This window comes from Cucurbita moschata, unplaced genomic scaffold (assembly GCF_002738365.1).
Source record: "Cucurbita moschata cultivar Rifu unplaced genomic scaffold, Cmos_1.0 Cmo_Scf00048, whole genome shotgun sequence".
Lineage (NCBI taxonomy): Eukaryota > Viridiplantae > Streptophyta > Magnoliopsida > Cucurbitales > Cucurbitaceae > Cucurbita > Cucurbita moschata.
In genome coordinates this window covers 36969-53961 of record NW_019268564.1, presented here as the reverse complement: position 1 = coordinate 53961, position 16993 = coordinate 36969, and the positions used below count along the sequence as shown (strand labels likewise).

General features: G+C 40.1%; 3 protein-coding genes across 3 annotated transcripts; 1 reads left to right on the top strand and 2 right to left on the bottom strand.

Annotated features, from left to right (window-relative positions):
- Positions 1 to 161: 161 nt before the first annotated feature.
- On the top strand, positions 162 to 10790 carry LOC111435195 (acetyl-coenzyme A synthetase, chloroplastic/glyoxysomal-like). The gene is made up of 18 exons (XM_023072570.1): positions 162 to 609; positions 704 to 850; positions 1609 to 1764; positions 1860 to 1982; positions 2049 to 2217; positions 3276 to 3358; positions 3784 to 3885; positions 3956 to 4044; positions 4132 to 4222; positions 5094 to 5207; positions 6346 to 6422; positions 6639 to 6717; positions 7851 to 7919; positions 8006 to 8181; positions 8273 to 8329; positions 8409 to 8499; positions 9456 to 9554; positions 10403 to 10790. Exons 1-18 carry the CDS (start codon positions 433 to 435, stop codon positions 10586 to 10588), a joined length of 2085 nt encoding a protein of 694 aa, XP_022928338.1. The 5' UTR covers positions 162 to 432; the 3' UTR covers positions 10589 to 10790.
- Positions 10791 to 11436: 646 nt separating this feature from the next.
- LOC111435293 lies at positions 11437 to 13238 on the bottom strand. Its single transcript, XM_023072739.1, has 4 exons — positions 12959 to 13238; positions 12723 to 12884; positions 11886 to 11956; positions 11437 to 11777 (listed from the first exon to the last, which is right to left on the bottom strand). The coding sequence occupies exons 1-4, from the start codon at positions 13170 to 13172 to the stop codon at positions 11574 to 11576; spliced, it is 651 nt and encodes a 216-aa protein (XP_022928507.1). The 5' UTR covers positions 13173 to 13238; the 3' UTR covers positions 11437 to 11573.
- Positions 13239 to 15287: 2049 nt separating this feature from the next.
- LOC111435271 lies at positions 15288 to 16760 on the bottom strand. Its single transcript, XM_023072705.1, has 4 exons — positions 16469 to 16760; positions 16198 to 16359; positions 15712 to 15782; positions 15288 to 15494 (listed from the first exon to the last, which is right to left on the bottom strand). The coding sequence occupies exons 1-4, from the start codon at positions 16758 to 16760 to the stop codon at positions 15288 to 15290; spliced, it is 732 nt and encodes a 243-aa protein (XP_022928473.1).
- Between the last annotated feature and the right edge of the window lie 233 nt (positions 16761 to 16993).

Genomic DNA, 16993 nt, shown 5'->3' with positions numbered 1-16993 from the left:
AAAAAAAAAAAAAAAAAAAAAAAAAAAAAAAAAAAAAAAAAAAAAAAAAAAAAAAACGTGGTTCTCATCGAGTAATATGTCCAATAAAACATACAACTTTTTGTCCTGTGTCTTGTTTCCATTTTTGTCTGTTCTATTTTGGGTATACGAAGCCGATTGATTACCCAAAAGTGACAGCTGAGTCGTGCTCGATTTCAAACCGGCAGTACGGTCAGGCTCCCCCAAACGAATGGTTCAAGCCGGCGCGTCAGATAATCGGCAGGACTCGTAATTGGTTCCGCCATAGAGACCAAACCGCTCAAAAGCCCTTAATTATTTGAGAAACCGTTGCCATTCGGATGTGTTCCTCATTTTCTTCATCCCTTCCGCTACCATTGTCAATAGTTCTTCTTCTTTATTACTTCCTCTGTCAAAATCAGGGCCGACAAGGCGATGGCCGACATGGGTTTCCGGAATGTGATAGCATCCATGGATCCATTGGCTAACTCCCGTAAGATACCTCTGCTCAATGCCACTGCCATTGGGGAGTCTGCTGATACCCAAGATGATCATCTCATTATACCGGATCATCAATTCTCTTCCCGTGCTTGTATTTCCTCCCACGATCAGGTTCATTTCTCTTAATTTCATTATCATTGATTCGTTTTTGTGCATGATCTCATCTGGGTTTGCTTTGCTTGTGTTGAATCTATTACTCTGTTAGTATTTGGAGATGTACAATAGGTCCATTGATGACCCTTCTGGATTTTGGTCCGATATTGCGGCTTCTGAGTTCTTTTGGAAACAGAAATGGGATCAGAAAGTCTACTCTGAGAATCTTGATGTCCGGAGAGGTGAAATCAAGATAGAGGTGAGCCTCAATTCTCATGATCTTTGCTTTCTGGCTTGTTTAGTGTGAGATCCATGTCAGTTCGGAAGGAGAACGAAACGTTTTTTACAAGGGTGTGAAAATCTCTTCCTAGTACTAGATGTGTTTTAAAAACGTTGAGGAAAAGCTTACTGAGGACAATATCTACTAGCGGTGGGCTTGAGCTGTTACAAATGGTATTAGAGCTAGACACCGAGCGATGTGTCAATAAGGAAGTTGAGCCCCGAATGGGGTGGATACGAGGCGGTGTGCCAGCAAGGACTTTAGACCTTGTAGGGGTGGATTGTGAGATCCCACATCGGTTGGGGAGGAGAATGAAGCATTCTTTATAAGGGTGTGAAAGTGGATTGTGAGGTCCCACATCTGTTGGGGAGGAGAACGAAACATTCTTTATAAGGGTGTGGAAACCTCTCCCTAGCAGACGGGGTCGGGGTGTGTAATCCCACATTAACTGGGTAGGAGAATGAAACATTCTTTATAAGGGTGTGGAAACCCTCTCCCTAGCAGACAGAGTCGGGGTGGATTGTGAGATCCCACATCGGTTGGGGAGGAGAACGAAACATCCTTTATAAGGGCGTGGAAACCTCTCATTAATAGACAAAAAAAGACAATATCTACTAGCGGTGGCCTTAGGCTGTTACATATATTCCTGGTTTCGTTTACCTTTCTTTTATCATTAATTAGAACAAAAAGATCACTCATTTCTCTTTCTCCTTCTAATACTTCTCCATCCCGACCAGTGGTTCAAAGGTGGAATCACCAACATTTGTTACAACTGTCTTGATAGAAACATTGAAGCTGGACTTGGGCAAAAGGTTGCTCTCTACTGGGAAGGAAACGAGCCTGGTTTTGATAGCTCCTTAACTTACACTCACCTTCTAAACAAAGTTTGTCAGGTTATTGTAAACTCCTTGTTTCTTCATAAACTCGAACAACCCACAAATTTTAATGCCTCTTTTGGTCTGACTTTGAGCTTATCCATCTGCCAAAGCTAGCAAGCTTCTTGAAAGCTAATGGAGTCAGGAAAGGTGATGCTGTTGTGATCTATATGCCCATGCTAATGGAGCTTCCAATCGCCATGCTTGCCTGTGCTAGAATTGGTGCTATACATTCGGTACTCATCAACTTTACTCCTTGTCCACCTACCTCGAATTCTCTTTGATTTTCTTTATTATTTCAGGTTGTTTTTGGGGGGTTTTCTTCAGAATCTCTTGCTCAAAGAATCATAGATTGTAAACCAAAAATTGTGATTACTTGCAATGCTGTTAAAAGGGGTTCTAAAGTTATCCTTCTTAAAGACATTGTGGATGTTGCTCTCACAGATTCAGCACAAAATGGAGTCTCTGTAGGTGGGAACTTTGGAAGTTTACTGTTGTTGTTATAATTATACTTTCTGTATGTGTTTGCTTTGTGTTTATGAAACTTTGCTATGATATTTCTTTGTTGAAATTGTAATTTTCTCTTCGTATTCGGCTTTGTTTTGTATGCATTAGAATCATTGTAACCTTGACAATGACATTTTATGAGATTTCATATTGGTTGGGGAGGAGAATGAGACATGCTTTACAAGGGTGTGGAAACCTCTCCCTAGTAGATGTGTTTTAAAAACGTTGAGGGGAAGCCCGAAAGGGAAAGCCCAGAAAGGATAATATCTGCTAGCAGTGGGCGTGGGCTGTTACAAATGGTATCAGAGTCAGATACCGGACGATGTGCCAGTGAGGAGGCTGAGCCCTGAAAAGGGGTGGACATGAGGTGGTGTGCCAGAAAGGACGTTGGGCCTTGGGGGTGGTTGGGGCTCCCACATCGATTGGAGAAGGGAACGAGTGCCAGTGAGGACGCTGGGCCTCAAAAGGGGGTGGATTATGATATCTCACATCAGTTGGGGAGGAGAACGAAATATTCTTTATGAGGATGTGGAAACCTCTCCCTAGTAGATGCATTTTAAAAACCTTGAGGGGAAGCCCGAAAGGAAAAACCCAAAGAGGATAATATCTGCTAGTGGTGGGCTTGGGCTGTTACAAATGGTATCAGAGTCAGACACTAGGCGATGTTCTAGCGAGGAGACTGAGCTTCGAAAGGGGATGGACGTGAGGCGGTGTGCCAAAAAGGATGCTGGGCCTTGAAGGGGGGGTGATTGGAGTCCCACATCGATTGGAGAAGGAAACGAGTGCCAACGAGGACGTTGGGCCTCGAAGGGGGATGGATTCTAAGATATCACATCGGTTGGAGAGGAGAACGAAACATTCTTTATAAGGGTGTGGAAACCTCTCCCTAGTAGACGCGTTTTAAAAACCTCAACGGGAAGCCCAAGAGCGAAAACCCAAAGAGGACAATATCTGCTAATAGTGGGCTTAGGCCTATCAGTTACACATTTCTTCCTTGTAACCTCTTTCATCTCTTCCTGCAGCAACGTGCCTTACGTACGAGAACGAGTCAGCGCTAAAGAGAGAATCCACTAAATGGAAGGAAGGGAGGGATATATGGTGGCAGGTTTGCATATCCTACTTCATGCTAATAATTTTCAGAAATATCAAATATTATGTTCTGTTCAATGCCCCTTGTTTCCTGTTGATATATGTATTTGCTGCATGCTATCAACATGGATAACCAATTGTACATTTATACATATATTTTCTTAATGGTCGTTCTACCACTAATGATGAAATATACAAAAAAGGGCCTCGAGATATCCCAGAACCCTCCCTCCCTCACAAGACGAGGGAAACCTGTAGTTACCGATCTACTTGGTATTCTCGACGTATGTGGGGAGACCTCTTAAAGCAACTAGCGAGAATGGCTAGGTTGATAGCATAGGGTTAAAGAAAACACGAATATGAAAAGACGTATCGCGTAACCGTCCCTATGAATCTGGAAATGAACTGAATGCTGTACTCGATTGGTTGTAATGTCTGCAGGATGCTGTCTCAACATATCCAACCACATGTACAGTGGAGTGGGTTGATGCAGAGGATCCACTTTTCCTGCTTTATACTAGCGGGAGTACAGGAAAGCCAAAGGTAAACCTTTTCCATCATTTAGAGCTTCTTTTCTACTTTGATCCGAACAATTATAGTTCGAGTTTTGTAGGGTGTTCTTCATACAACTGGAGGATACATGGTGTATACAGCAACGACATTCAAGTATGCATTTGATTACAAACCGACCGATGTGTACTGGTATTTTCGAAACTTAGATCAACTGTAACGTGCTTCGACGTTTATTTATATTTACGGTTTCACGACGTATCGTTCGCCTGATTTTAGGTGTACAGCTGACTGTGGTTGGATCACTGGGCATAGTTATGTCACGTATGGACCTTTACTCAATGGAGCTAGTGTTGTTGTTTTTGAAGGGGTAATGATTGACCATTTCATTTTGCTTTTTCCTTTGATGTTTGCAATTTGTGTCTAACGAGTGTCGAAGTGTTTGTCGGATATAGACACGCTAGCCAAACTAAAGTGTAGTGCTTTTTAAAATGAATGTAAGACAACCTCGGTTCGTGCGAGATGGCAGAGCCATTCTGGGCTAAGGTTTGGTTCCATGGTGGGCTAGGCTTTGGAGAGTACTGTGAATTTCTTTATGTCACGGCTCAAGCCCATCGCTAGCAGATATTGTCCTCTTTAGACTTTCTCTTTCAGGCTTCCCCTCAAAGTTTTTAAAACGCGTCTGTTAGGGAGAACTTTTCACACCCTTATAAAGGGTGTTCCATTCTCCTCCCAACCGATGTGGGATCTCACAATCCACTCCCCTTCAGGTCCCAGCATCCTTGTTGGCACTCGTTCCTTTCTCCAATCGATGTGAGATCCCACCAAATCCACCCACCTTTGGGGCCCAGCGTCCTTACTGGCACACCACATCGTGTCTACCCCCTTCGGGGAACAGCCTCCTCGCTGGCACATCGCCCGGTGTCTGGCTTTGAAACCATTTGTAACGGCCCAAGCCCACTGCTAACAGATATTGTCCTCTTTCTTTCCCTTTCGGGCTTCCCTTCAAGGTTTTTAAAACGCGTCTGCTAGGGAGAGGTTTCCACACCCTTATAAAGGGTATTTCGTTCTCCTCCCCAACCGACGTGGGATATCACAAGTAAAAATGCTCAGTTTTGGTCGGAGTGTTCGGAGTCATTATATGTTGTATGCTTGTTTCTACTTGCTAACATTACATATGTTCTGTTTGCACCTACAAAATGATTCGAAGTTTTGACAAAAAACTGTCTTTCCTGCTGCAGGCCCCAAATTATCCCGATCCTGGACGTTGTTGGGACATAGTTGATAAGTATACGGTGACAATATTCTATACCGCTCCAACATTAGTACGGTCCCTCATGCGTGAAGGGAACGAGGTACGTCGTGGTTCTAATCTTATATTCCCAAATATTGTTGAGTCGACGACATTATAAGAACATCTAACGTGTGATTTCGCGGAGGTGAATATCAATCCTTTTTAGTATTTTCCATTTTTCGGATATTTCGAAAGTTAAAAGTTGAAAGTACTTTAGAAAATATACTTGGGAGATGAGGATGTAACGGCCGAAGCCCCCCGCTAGCAGATATTGTTCTCTTTGGGTTTTCTCTTTCGGGCTTCCCCTCGAAGTTTTTAAAACGCGTATGCTAGAGAGAAGTTTCCACACTCTTATAAAGAATACTTTGTTCTCCAATGCAACCGATATGGGATCTCACAATCCACCCCCCTTGGGCCCAGTGTCATCGCTGGCACTCGTTCTCTTCTCCGATTGATGTGGGACCCTCCAATTCACCCCCCTTCGGGGCCCAGCGTCCTTGCTGGCACACCGCCTTGTGTCCACCCCCTTCGGGGTTAGCCTCCGCACTGACACATCGCCCGGTGTCTGACTTTAATACCATTTGTAACGGCCCAAGCCAACCGCTAGCAGAAATTGTCCTCTTTGGGCTTTCCCTTTCGGGTTTCCCCTCAAGGTTTTTAAAATACGTCTGATAGGGAGAGGTTTCCACACCCTTATAAAGAATACTTCGTTTTCCTCAATCGATGTGGGATCTCACAATCCAATTGGGAGGTCCCACATTAATTGGAGAAGAGAACGAGTGCCAGCAAGAACGCTGGGCCCTAGAGGGGGGTGAATTATGAGATCCCACATCGGTTGGAGAGAAGAACGAATCATTCTTTATAAGGGTGTGGAAACCTCTCTCTAGTAGACGCGTTTTAAAAACCTTGAGGAGAAGTCTGAAAGGAAAAGCCCAAAGAGAACAATATCTGCCATCAGTAGGCTTGAGCCGTTACACGATGTGAGGAAATATTTGTCTTAAAGGCATCTCTATAATCTTTGATCACCTGGGTTACTTTTTTTTGTCTTATATTCTTTCTTTCCCAATAACATTTAGCTTTTATTATGGCTAAGCTTTGAGTTCTAATCTTCCTACGCCCCTATGAGACTTTGCTCATGATCTTCATTAAATATTACATAAATAGTATGCTAACTACTCTAGAAAATCCTCTTCCTGCAGCATGTTACTCGCTACTCCCGAAAATCCTTACGGGTTCTTGGAAGCGTGGGCGAGCCAATCAATCCCAGTGCATGGAGGTTTGACTACTACGATGTCTCGGGATCTTGAGTCATTTCCTCTCCTTGACTTGTATAAGTAGAGCGTTCTTCTTCTAAAGGCTTTGAATATCATGAACTTGTCTAAATCAAACTCTGATTGTTGATTCACGAATTATCTTAATATTTTAGCCTCAAAGGCAACTTTCGTTTCGTTTCGATTAAAAGATGTGTAAAATGCTCGTTGATTTCTTGTAGGTGGTTCTTCGATGTCGTTGGAGAGTCGAGGTGTCCTATATCGGACACATGGTGGCAAACTGAAACTGGTGGTTTCATGGTATATATTTCTTTTACCATAAGAAATGGCTTATGGTATTATATTTTGATAAGCCTTTAGGTTAATAATTATTCCATTGATGTTTACATTTAAATGTTTACAACTAATATTTTAATATCAGTTTCTCATATTTATGTTAAGTTTATCTACAAAGAATAATTACAAAGAGAGTTCCATTTGTAAGAGCCGAACCTCACTGTTAACTAATATTGTCCTATTTGAGATTTTCTTTCTGGGCTTCCCCTCAAGGTTTTTTAAAACGTGTCTGCTAGGGGAGGTTTCCACACCCTTACAAATAATGTTTCGTTCCCCTCTCCAACCGATGTGGAATCTCACTACCCTTATAAGGGTGTGAAGAGGAGAACGAATCATTTCTTATAAGGGTGTGGAAACCTCTCCTACGTGTTTTAAAACCATGAAGCGAAGCCTAGAAGGGAAAGCCCAAAGAGGCCAATATCTGCTAGTTATGGGCTTGAGTTGTTACAAATGGTATTAGAGTCAAACATCGGGCGATGTGCCAGTGAGAACGCTGGGCTCCCAAGGGGATGGATTGTGAAATCACACATTAGTTAGAGAGGAGACAAATCATTCCTTATAAGAGTGTGTAAACCTCTCCCTAGCATACGTGTTTTAAAACCTTAAAGGGAAGCCCAGAAGGGAAAGCCCAAAGAGGACAATATCTGCTAGTTGTGGGCTTGACCTATTACAAATGGTATCAGAGTTAGACTTCGGGCGATGTGCCAGCGAGAACGCTGGGCTCCCAAGGGGGTGGATTGTGAAATCCCACATTGGTTGGAGAGGAGACGAATCATTCTTTATAAGAGTGTGGAAACCTCTCCCTAGTAGACGTGTTTTAAAACCTTGAAGGAAAGCCCGAAGAGGACAATATCTGCTAGTTGTGGGCTTGACTTGTTACAAATGGTATCAGAGTTAGACATTGGGCAATGAGCCAGCAAGAACGCTGGGCTCCTAAGGGGGTAGATTGTGAGATCCCACATTGGTTGGAGGAGTCGAATCATTCCTTATAAGGGTGTGGAAACCTCTCCCTAGCAAACGCGTTTTACTTTTTTTATCGCAACCGTGTTCATTTCAAACCATTCTTGTGGCAAGTAACTAAGATTTTTGTCTGGCAGATAACTCCATTACCAGGCGCATGGCCTCAGAAGCCAGGCTCTGCTACTTTTCCCTTTTTTGGAGTTCAGGTATGTAAACATACACGAGCAGCTACCTTTTCAACATTTGATCCTTACAATTTACCCCCACATATGATCATTCTTGCATCATGCAGCCCATACTGGTGGATGAAAAAGGTAATGAACTTAAAGGTGAATGCAGTGGATATCTATGCTTGAAAAGCTCATGGCCTTCAGCATTTAGAACTCTTTACAATGATCAAGAAAGATATGAAACAACCTACTTCAAGCCATTCCCTGGCTATTACTTTACTGGCGATGGCTGCACCAGGTAAATCAAGGCGCTCGATCTCATGTCTGTCATGGTACCGATCATCGAACTCATTGAGTTTAAAAACTAAGTAATGTACTCTATCTTCAAGGGATAAGGATGGATACTACTGGCTTACTGGAAGAGTTGATGATGTTATCAATGTCAGGTTTGTTGGTGTTTCTTCTTTAAGCCATATAGTTAGAACTATCCATGGATCTTTGTGGTATGATCATTATGTTTTGCAGTGGGCATCGTATTGGCACAGCAGAAGTGGAATCTGCTTTAGTTTCACATCCCCAATGTGCCGAAGCAGCTGTAGTTGGTATCGAGCACGAGGTAGGTTTGTTGATTTCGATTTGTTAGTTGGCGATGAGCATAAATGATGGACGTAACCCATTTGCTTGGTGCGTTTGAATTTTTTTGTGAGATTCCACGTCGGTTGGAGAGGGGAACGAAGCATTTCTTTATATGGATGTGGAAACCTTTCCCTAGTAGACGTGTTTTAAAACTGTGAGGCTGACGGTGATACGTAACGGACAAATATTTATTAGCAGTGGGCTTGGGTTGTTACAAATGGTATCAGAGCTAGACATCGGACGGTGTGCCAGCGAGGATGTTGGACCCTAAGAGGGGTGGATTGTGAGATCCCACATTTGTTGGAGAGTGTAACGAAGCATTCCTTATAAGATCTCCCTAGTAGACGCATTTTAAAACCGTGAGGCTGATGGTGATATGTAATGGGCCAAAGTGGACAATATCTGCTAGCGGTGGGCTTGAGCTATTACAAATGGTATCAGAGCCAGACATTGGGTGGTGTATCAACAAGGACGTTGGGCCCCAAGGGGGGTGGATTGTGAGATCCCACATCGACTGGAGAGGGGAATGAAGCATTTTTATATGGGTGTGGAAACCTTTCCCTAGTAGACACGTTTTAAAATTGTGAGGCTGACGACGATACGTAATGGGCCAAAGTGGACAATATTTGTTAGCGGTTGATTTGGGCTGTTACAAATGGTATCAGAGCCAGACACCGGCCAGTGTGCGAGAGAGGACGTTGGGCCCAAGGGGAGTGGATTGCGAGATCCCACATCAGTTGGAGAGGGTAACGAAACATTCCTTGTAACGGTGTGAAAACCTCTCCTTAGTAAACGCATTTTAAAATCGTGAGGCTGATGATGATACATCACGGGCCAAAATGGATAATATCTGTTAGCGGTAAACATTTTCTTTATCTATTTGGTACATATGCTTTTGCCCGTATAATACATGATCATTTTATTGTGAGGTTGCAGGTGAAAGGTCAGGGGATTTATGCATTTGTGACTCTAGTGGATGGTGTTTCTTATAGTGAAGAGCTAAGGAAAAGCCTTATTCTCGCGGTTAGAAACCAGGTCAGTCCATTATTTGTGTACCACAAGATTTCATAACCCTTTTAACGAGTGCTCGCTGGCCCCGGAGGGGAGTGAATTGTAAGATCCCACATTAGTTGGAGACGGGAACGAAACATTCATTATAAGAGTGAAGAAACCTCTCCCTAGCTTTTGAAAACCTCGAGGGGAATCCCAGAAGGGAAAACCCAAAGAGGACAATATTTGCTAGCTATGGGCTTAGGCTGTTACAAATGGTATCAGAGCTAGACATTAGGCGATGTACCAGCAAGAACGTTGGGCCTCCAAGGGGGTGAATTGTGAGATCCCACATCTTCGGAGAGGGGAACGAGTGCCTGCAAGGACACTGTGCCCCGTAAGGGGATGGATTGTAAGATCCCACGTCAGCTGGAGAGGGAAACGAAACATTGTTTATGAGGATGTGGAAACCTCTCCCTAGTAGACGCGTTTTAAAAACCTCGAGAGGAAGTCCGAAGGGAAAACCCAAAGAGGATGACAATATCTGTTAGCGGTGGGCTTGAGCTGTTACAAATGGTATCAGAGCCAGACATCGGGCAATGTGCCAGTGAGGACGTTGAGCCTCCAAGGGGGTGGATTATGAGACCCCACATCTTCGGAGAGGGGAACGAGTGCCAGCAAAGACACTGTGCTCTGGAAGGGGGTGGATTGTGAGATCCCACATCGACTGGAGAGGGGAACGAAACATTCTTTATAAGAGTATAGAAACCTCTCTCTAGCAGACGCATTTTAAAAACTTGAGAGGAAGTCCGAAAGGGAAAGTCCAAAAAAGATGACAATATCTACTAGCGGTGAGCCTGGGCTGTTACAAGTCGTCTCTGATCTGTTTTCAGATAGGAGCATTTGCAGCACCCGACAAAATCCATTGGGCGCCTGGACTTCCAAAAACAAGGAGCGGTAAAATAATGAGAAGAATTCTAAGGAAAATTGCATCCAAGCAGCTGGATGAAGTTGGAGACACTAGCACTCTAGCAGATCCTGATGTGGTTCATCACCTCATCAGCCTTGCTGATCGCTGAATGTCACTATTACTAATGATATTAAAAAACATTCAAAGTTATACTCATCTTCAACCTACCTTATGCATATAATATTGAGTTACGTTCATCCAAACTTGTCTTTCGTGACATCGTTACTAATTTGATATCAAGTTGAAATATTATTTAGTTCTACTGTTCGATTGTTGACCTCTTAAATATGAAATGATGAGCTATTTCTGTACTTCGTTCTATCACGACGGATATGATACTTTGTTTGTATTTTTAAAATGTGTACTAATAGTTCTATCCATTTATTATCAATAAATATAATTTTTAAAATTTAAATGTGGAAGTCTTTATTTATAATTCTTTAGGCTTACAAATTAAGTTTATAAATACACTTTGACGTTTGACGTGTGAATTCAGTTAGAAATTCAAAGATTTTATTACTAACGACGAAACTTATTGTACAGAAATGACGAGAAACCCAACATAATTTGATATATCACTAGTATTTCTAAAAATTTTGAAGGGTAAAATTGTAATAACAAAGTCTTTAATTTATAATCATTTTATATTTAAAAATTAAGTTTATAAATACTACCTTCACGGGTGAGGTTATTGTAGATAAATGACGAGAAATCGAACATAATTTGATATATCACTGGTATCTCTGAAAATTTTGAAGGGTAAAATCGTAATAACAAAGTTTTCGATTTATAATCATTTTATCTTTTGGAATTTGGCTAGAAGTTCAAAAATTTTATTACTAACGACGAAACTCATCGTAAAGAAACGACAAGAAACCCAACATAATTCCCAGAAACCAAAATCTAAACCGCCATCAAACAAGACCTAAAAAATCAAGACGAGATTCAAATATTTTGTAATATTTGCAAGGCCCGAGAGTTATTGCTACAAATGGAAAGATTTAGAAACGGTACAATGAATCGATGAATTTTCTGTAAGATTGACATATTTTCGGATCTACATCGGACAGTGACCGATCTCATTGAATAATTTGTCAGACCGGAAGAAAATGGACGAGATATGAAACCAATAGACTATTAGTTGGGACAACCATTAGGCAGCCAGAAAGTGTGGTGCCATAAAAACCTATAAATTTGCCTGTTATTAATGGCAAACTACTGAAAAATAACCTTGGCTTAAAAAGAACTCGGAACTGAGTATGCTCAAGTCCATAGCCCACCGTTGAACATTGTCCAGCCTGCATACCATTGTTCTTCAACTTTTAAAACTTTATTTCTATTTAATTTTCAAGTTTTTTAAATTTAGTTTCGGTTTCGTTCTTGAGATTTCGATAAAAAAATAATACCTCTGCGGTAAGCATAAACTCCTGCGATGCAGTTGAGAATGTGACTCGTGAAAACATTGTAGTAATATAAACTGTGATACAAAAACGAGTTAATAGAAACATGTACAATCACTCGAAGAACTCAATCAATCTGATCTGTATGGTTTAGATTAGGTTATCAATGTGTTTATGGTTCAATTGATTTGAGTTCATTAGGGTTCTTTAGATTTTTAAAAATTCAACCCAACTAAACACCATTGTAGAGGGTCGGGATTCTTAATACCTGACCTATATGGTTTAGATTAGATTATCGACGTATTTATGGTTAGATTGGTTTGAGCTCATTAGGGTTCTTTAGATTTTAAAAAATTCTAACCCAAATAAACTCAACCCAAATATTTTTATTAGGTTTCTTCGTGTTTGAAAAAATTTACGATCCACCCACATATTTTCTTTGGAGTTTCTTGATGTTTAAAAAATTTCGTTTCTGGGTCTCTAAAAAATTTACGATCCACCCAAATATTTTCATTAGGGTTTCTTCGTGTTTAAAAAATTTCGTTTCTTGGTGTTTAAAAATTTACGATCCACCCAAATATTTTCATTAGGGTTTCTAAAAATTTACGATCCACCCAAATATTTTCATTAGGGTTTCTAAAAGTTTACGATCCACCCAAACATTTTCATAAGAGTTTCTTTGTGTTTAAGAAATTTCGTTTCTTGGTGTTTAAGAAACTTCGTTTCTTGGTGTTTAAAAAATTTACAATCCAAATAATTGGGTTTGGTCTTAAAGGATGGTAACGATCGGAATAAATTTGTTTTTGATCGTAAATACAAAAAAGTAAAGAAGAGTGATATTACCTGGAGTATCTGGGAAGACAGGTATATGGTATAGGATGTAATTAAAGCATTCAGCTTTAACGTTGAAATGTCTAGCTCTTATAACTGAAGCGTCTTGCACCGCTGGGATAAATGCAAATAGCGGCAAACATAGTTTGGACTTTGGCACAGGCCCTAAAGGAGCTGTTAAAAAAAACAAGTGAGTTCTTGAAACCTAAAGAAACCAAGAATCTTGTTTCTTGACAATAGATACTCACATGAATTCTCTGATATCAACGTGGCTTGAAAAGGGTTATCAAGAGACATAGTGATGGTATCAAAACCTGTTCCAGCGACAGCAACGGTAGCATCGCGAAAGTATTGAAGGGAAACGTTGGTCGAGAAAGGGTTATCGACGTAGTAGTTGACGCAGAAGTTGCCAAAAATGTGTAGCCTTACAGTGAAGGAAAGGGAAGGGTGTGAGGTAACCATGGAGAAGCTGTATTGTGAGAAGCATAAGTTGGCTATTTGGTTGATGTAATTTGAGAATAGGTAGATTGCGTCCATTATGGGATTGAAGTCTTGAATCCTCATGAACACCATTGTGTTGGTAATGTGAAGAGTGGTGGTTTCTATTGCTTTTCAAGTTTGAGCACAATTCATTCTCCTAATTGAATTGGGTTTAGGGTTTTTATAGGATCCCTTTGCCTCCTTGGCTCTTGTGAATTATCTCAATTGTTAAATTATTTATTTTCTTTATGATTTTGGTATGTATATGGTTGAAAACTTATAAAAAAAAAAGAAGGGAAGGCTAGCTCGTCCTCCTACTCCTACTCCTTCTCTTCCTTCATCGCCGATTGTCCTTCGTTCTAGTGAAAAAGCTCACCCCTGTCTTTAGACGAGAAAGCCCAATGATCCATTTATAGGAAATGCTACAACCCATTGTTCTTCTTTTGACGATGAACCACTCTGGTACGACAAGCTAAAGGGACCTCTATGCTTTGTCCCCAATGCGTAGGGCCGATCCCCGTGTGCTAGAGGGAAGACCGAAAAGTTTGGAAGGACTTCTATAGGTGTACATATAGACTACTTTAGGGGTTTAGGGTTTAGGGTTTAGGGTAAGGGTGTCACGATCTGATGAACAAAAGTAGGGTAAAATTGTTATTGTGCATAGGAACGGGTGAAGATCCATAAATTTTCCTTGAGAGGGGATGAGGGACAACATGAGGAGACATTACTGTGCGTTAGTGAGAAACCCACCTTGATAGTGGACGTGGAATTGCTTAAGTAGATGATATCGGGGAAGAGCTTTCCAGGCCCTTTAAAAAAAGCTTGTGGTCACTTACAAGTTAAGAAAGCGATAAGAGTTCATAAATAGGTTGCTTATTGAGTATTTTTTATACTCACCCGCTTCTCTTTTCCTTTTTCAGATACAAGTCGAGGTGGGAAGTTGCTCGAAAGCTGTGCTACCAGAGAGGGTGTTGACCAAAATTAGGGTTTCTACCTTTTCAAACTTCTATACAAAATATTGTTTTAACTCTAGTAAAACAATATTTTGTTTCAAACTTGGCAAAATAAAAAGAAAAATCTCTCTAGAGAACAAAATTAGGGTTTCTACCTTTTCAAACTTCGAACAAAAACAAATTAGGTTGAGTTTTACACCAAAGAACTCGAATAACAAATGAACTTTTGGTTTTGAACTCACAAATCTCGAACAAAAAAATATTTGATTGAGTTTGGTCCAAAATTTGCGAACTCTCCCAAGGATGAAATTAGGATTTTTTTTCTTTCCCGGCCTTGAATGGTAACATGATGATGGCTTGTTTATGTATTGGTCTTGTATGTTTATGACATGTCGATTATTTCCAAGGGACAAGTGGAGAGTAATAAGCGTTGATCCACTGTTGATTATCCGATCACTAAGACTGGTCGACCTGTTTGTTAGCGTTCAATATTGTAATCTATTGTTACATTGTTTACCACCGAAGTAGAGTATATAACAGTCACTAAAGTTTTTAAAGAAACTATTTGGATGCATGGTTTGGTTGATGACTTGATATTGCTCAAGAATGTGTAGAAGTATTTTGTGATAATCAGAGTACTATTTATTTGTCGAAGAACCAAATCCATCATGATCATATCAAACATATTGATGTTTGATTTTATTTTGTTCGAGAAATTGTTAATAAAAAATACATTTCTTTATTAAAAATTGAAACTACTAACAATCCTGCATATATGTTGACAAAGGCGGTTGCTCTTAAAAAGTTTTCTAATCAATATTGGATGGAAGAAGTAGCCTGTCGACTCGGTGGTAGCCAAATCGATTATCTCCTTGGTGGTAGCCTGTTGACTTGGATCTAATCAATGTTTTGTCATATTTGTAATGCCCAAAAGTTGTTGCTATGAACCCAAAAGTTGTTGGTATGACCGGAAAGATGACGTATTCTAGCAACTCGTTACAAATTCTTAACTTTTTTTTTATCGTAAGTTTGACGGTACAAAGTCAACCGACATTCTTGGATTTACATCTAACGTTTACTGAAAGATCGTTACAATACACCGTGATCTCATTGAATAATTTTTCAGACAAAATTTTCGGGCATATCATGTCGGAGGAAAACGGATGAAATATTGAACATATGAACTAACAACAGGGAAAAGCATTGCGCTACCAGAATTTATTGTCCTAAGAAACCATACATGTGCACTCGTTTCAAATGACAAATTATGGAAAAACATCCTTGGCTGAAGAACAATTTGGAATTGAGTATCAACACATTCTTCATAACCCATAATTATACATTGTTCAGCCTGCGTAGCATCAACCAACAATTTTACACATTAATAAAACATTCTTCAAGTTACTTTTTAGCTTTCGATTTCGTTCTTGCGATTTCAAAACTAGCATATTCATTTGATCTTCGAAGTTGGAATTAGATTTTTAATTTGTCGTTGAGGCTTAAAACTGCTTTCTAATAGGCATAATTAGAACGAGAATATACTAAGAATCACGTTAAAAATATAGTACCTCTTCGGTAAGAATAATCTCTTTAGATACAACCGAGAATATGACTTGTGAAGCCATTGGAGTAACACAAACTGTGACAGAAAGACGAGTTAATAAAAACGTGCATAATTAATGACCCGAAAAATTCGATCAATTTAACTTTTTGAGTTGAGTTGGATTAAAATAAATGAAAATTTTACTAGTTGAGTTGATGAATGAGTTTCTCAAATTTATTGTTGATGGTGGTTAAAAAAAAAATTGCTACTCAAACAATTGGATTTGACTAAAAAACCTGACCCAACTCATGAACGCCTTTTACGAAATAACATTTTAAATATTTGAAAAAGTAAAGGGGTCGGACAGGGTTGAAAGCTTTTTCAGTATCACAAGCTATTTCAACGAGGAAGTCCCAAAGTTTTGTTTTTGAGAAAAATCAACTAAATAATAAAAGATGGAAAATTTGTTTCTTTTAAAGTGACATGAAAGCGTAAAGAATAGTCATATTACCTATATCGTCGTTGAAGACAGGTAGTTCTGATAGGATGTGTCTAAACCATTCGCATTTAACGATGAAATATTTTGTCGTTATAGGTATACCGAAATCCTCCCGTTCGGAAGGTGAATATAGCCGCAAATTTTGACGCAAGTAAGGCTCATGCCCTGAAGGTGCTATTAAACAAAAAGTATTAAAAAAAAAAAAAGTGAGTTCTTGAAAGGTAAAGAACACAAGATTGTTAGTTCTTGGCAATGTTGTTGTGGGGTATTAATAGATACTCACTTAATGTCTCGAATGTAAGGGTCAATTGATCGAGGTCTTCAAGATTGATAGCCATTGTGTCAAAATGGGCGGCACCGTCAACCGTGATGGCATCACGAAGGGATGGAAGGGAAATGCTGGCACTGTGAGGCTCATCCATGAGGGAATAGTCGAGGCAGAAGTCATTGGAAATGTAGAGCGTTGCAGTGTAGCGAAGGAAAGGGTTTGAGGCCATTAGGGAGAAGCCAGCTTCTGTGATATCCAAGTCCGCTACTACGTAAATGAAGTCTATGAATAGGAAGGTTGCGTCCATAATGGGACTAATGTCTTCAATCCTGATGAAGAACATTGTGTTGGTGATGTGAAAAATGGTGTTTCAACTACTTAAATGAGTTGATCTTATTCAACTTTTAAAGGGTGGAATTTTAGATCACATAATATGACATAATGTAGTACAACATAGCATAGTATGACAAAATATGACATAACATAATACAACATAGCATGACATGACATAACGATCATAATTATGACACGTGTAGGCGA

Coding starts and splice junctions, on each gene's coding strand:
- LOC111435271 (XM_023072705.1), bottom strand. CDS start 16,760: ATGGACGCAACCTTCCTATTCATAGACTTCATTTACGTAGTAGCGGAC. Junction 16,360..16,468: donor CCTTACATTCGAGACATTAA/GTGAGTATCTAT, acceptor TTTGTTTAATAG/CACCTTCAGGGCATGAGCCT. Junction 15,495..15,711: donor AGATTATTCTTACCGAAGAG/GTACTATATTTT, acceptor GATGCTACGCAG/GCTGAACAATGTATAATTAT.
- LOC111435293 (XM_023072739.1), bottom strand. CDS start 13,172: ATGGTTACCTCACACCCTTCCCTTTCCTTCACTGTAAGGCTACACATT. Junction 11,957..12,722: donor TGTCTTCCCAGATACTCCAG/GTAATATCACTC, acceptor TTTGTATCACAG/TTTATATTACTACAATGTTT. Junction 11,778..11,885: donor AGTTTATGCTTACCGCAGAG/GTATTATTTTTT, acceptor AATGGTATGCAG/GCTGGACAATGTTCAACGGT.
- LOC111435195 (XM_023072570.1), top strand. CDS start 433: ATGGCCGACATGGGTTTCCGGAATGTGATAGCATCCATGGATCCATTG. Junction 4,223..5,093: donor GTGTTGTTGTTTTTGAAGGG/GTAATGATTGAC, acceptor TTCCTGCTGCAG/GCCCCAAATTATCCCGATCC. Junction 5,208..6,345: donor TCATGCGTGAAGGGAACGAG/GTACGTCGTGGT, acceptor CTCTTCCTGCAG/CATGTTACTCGCTACTCCCG.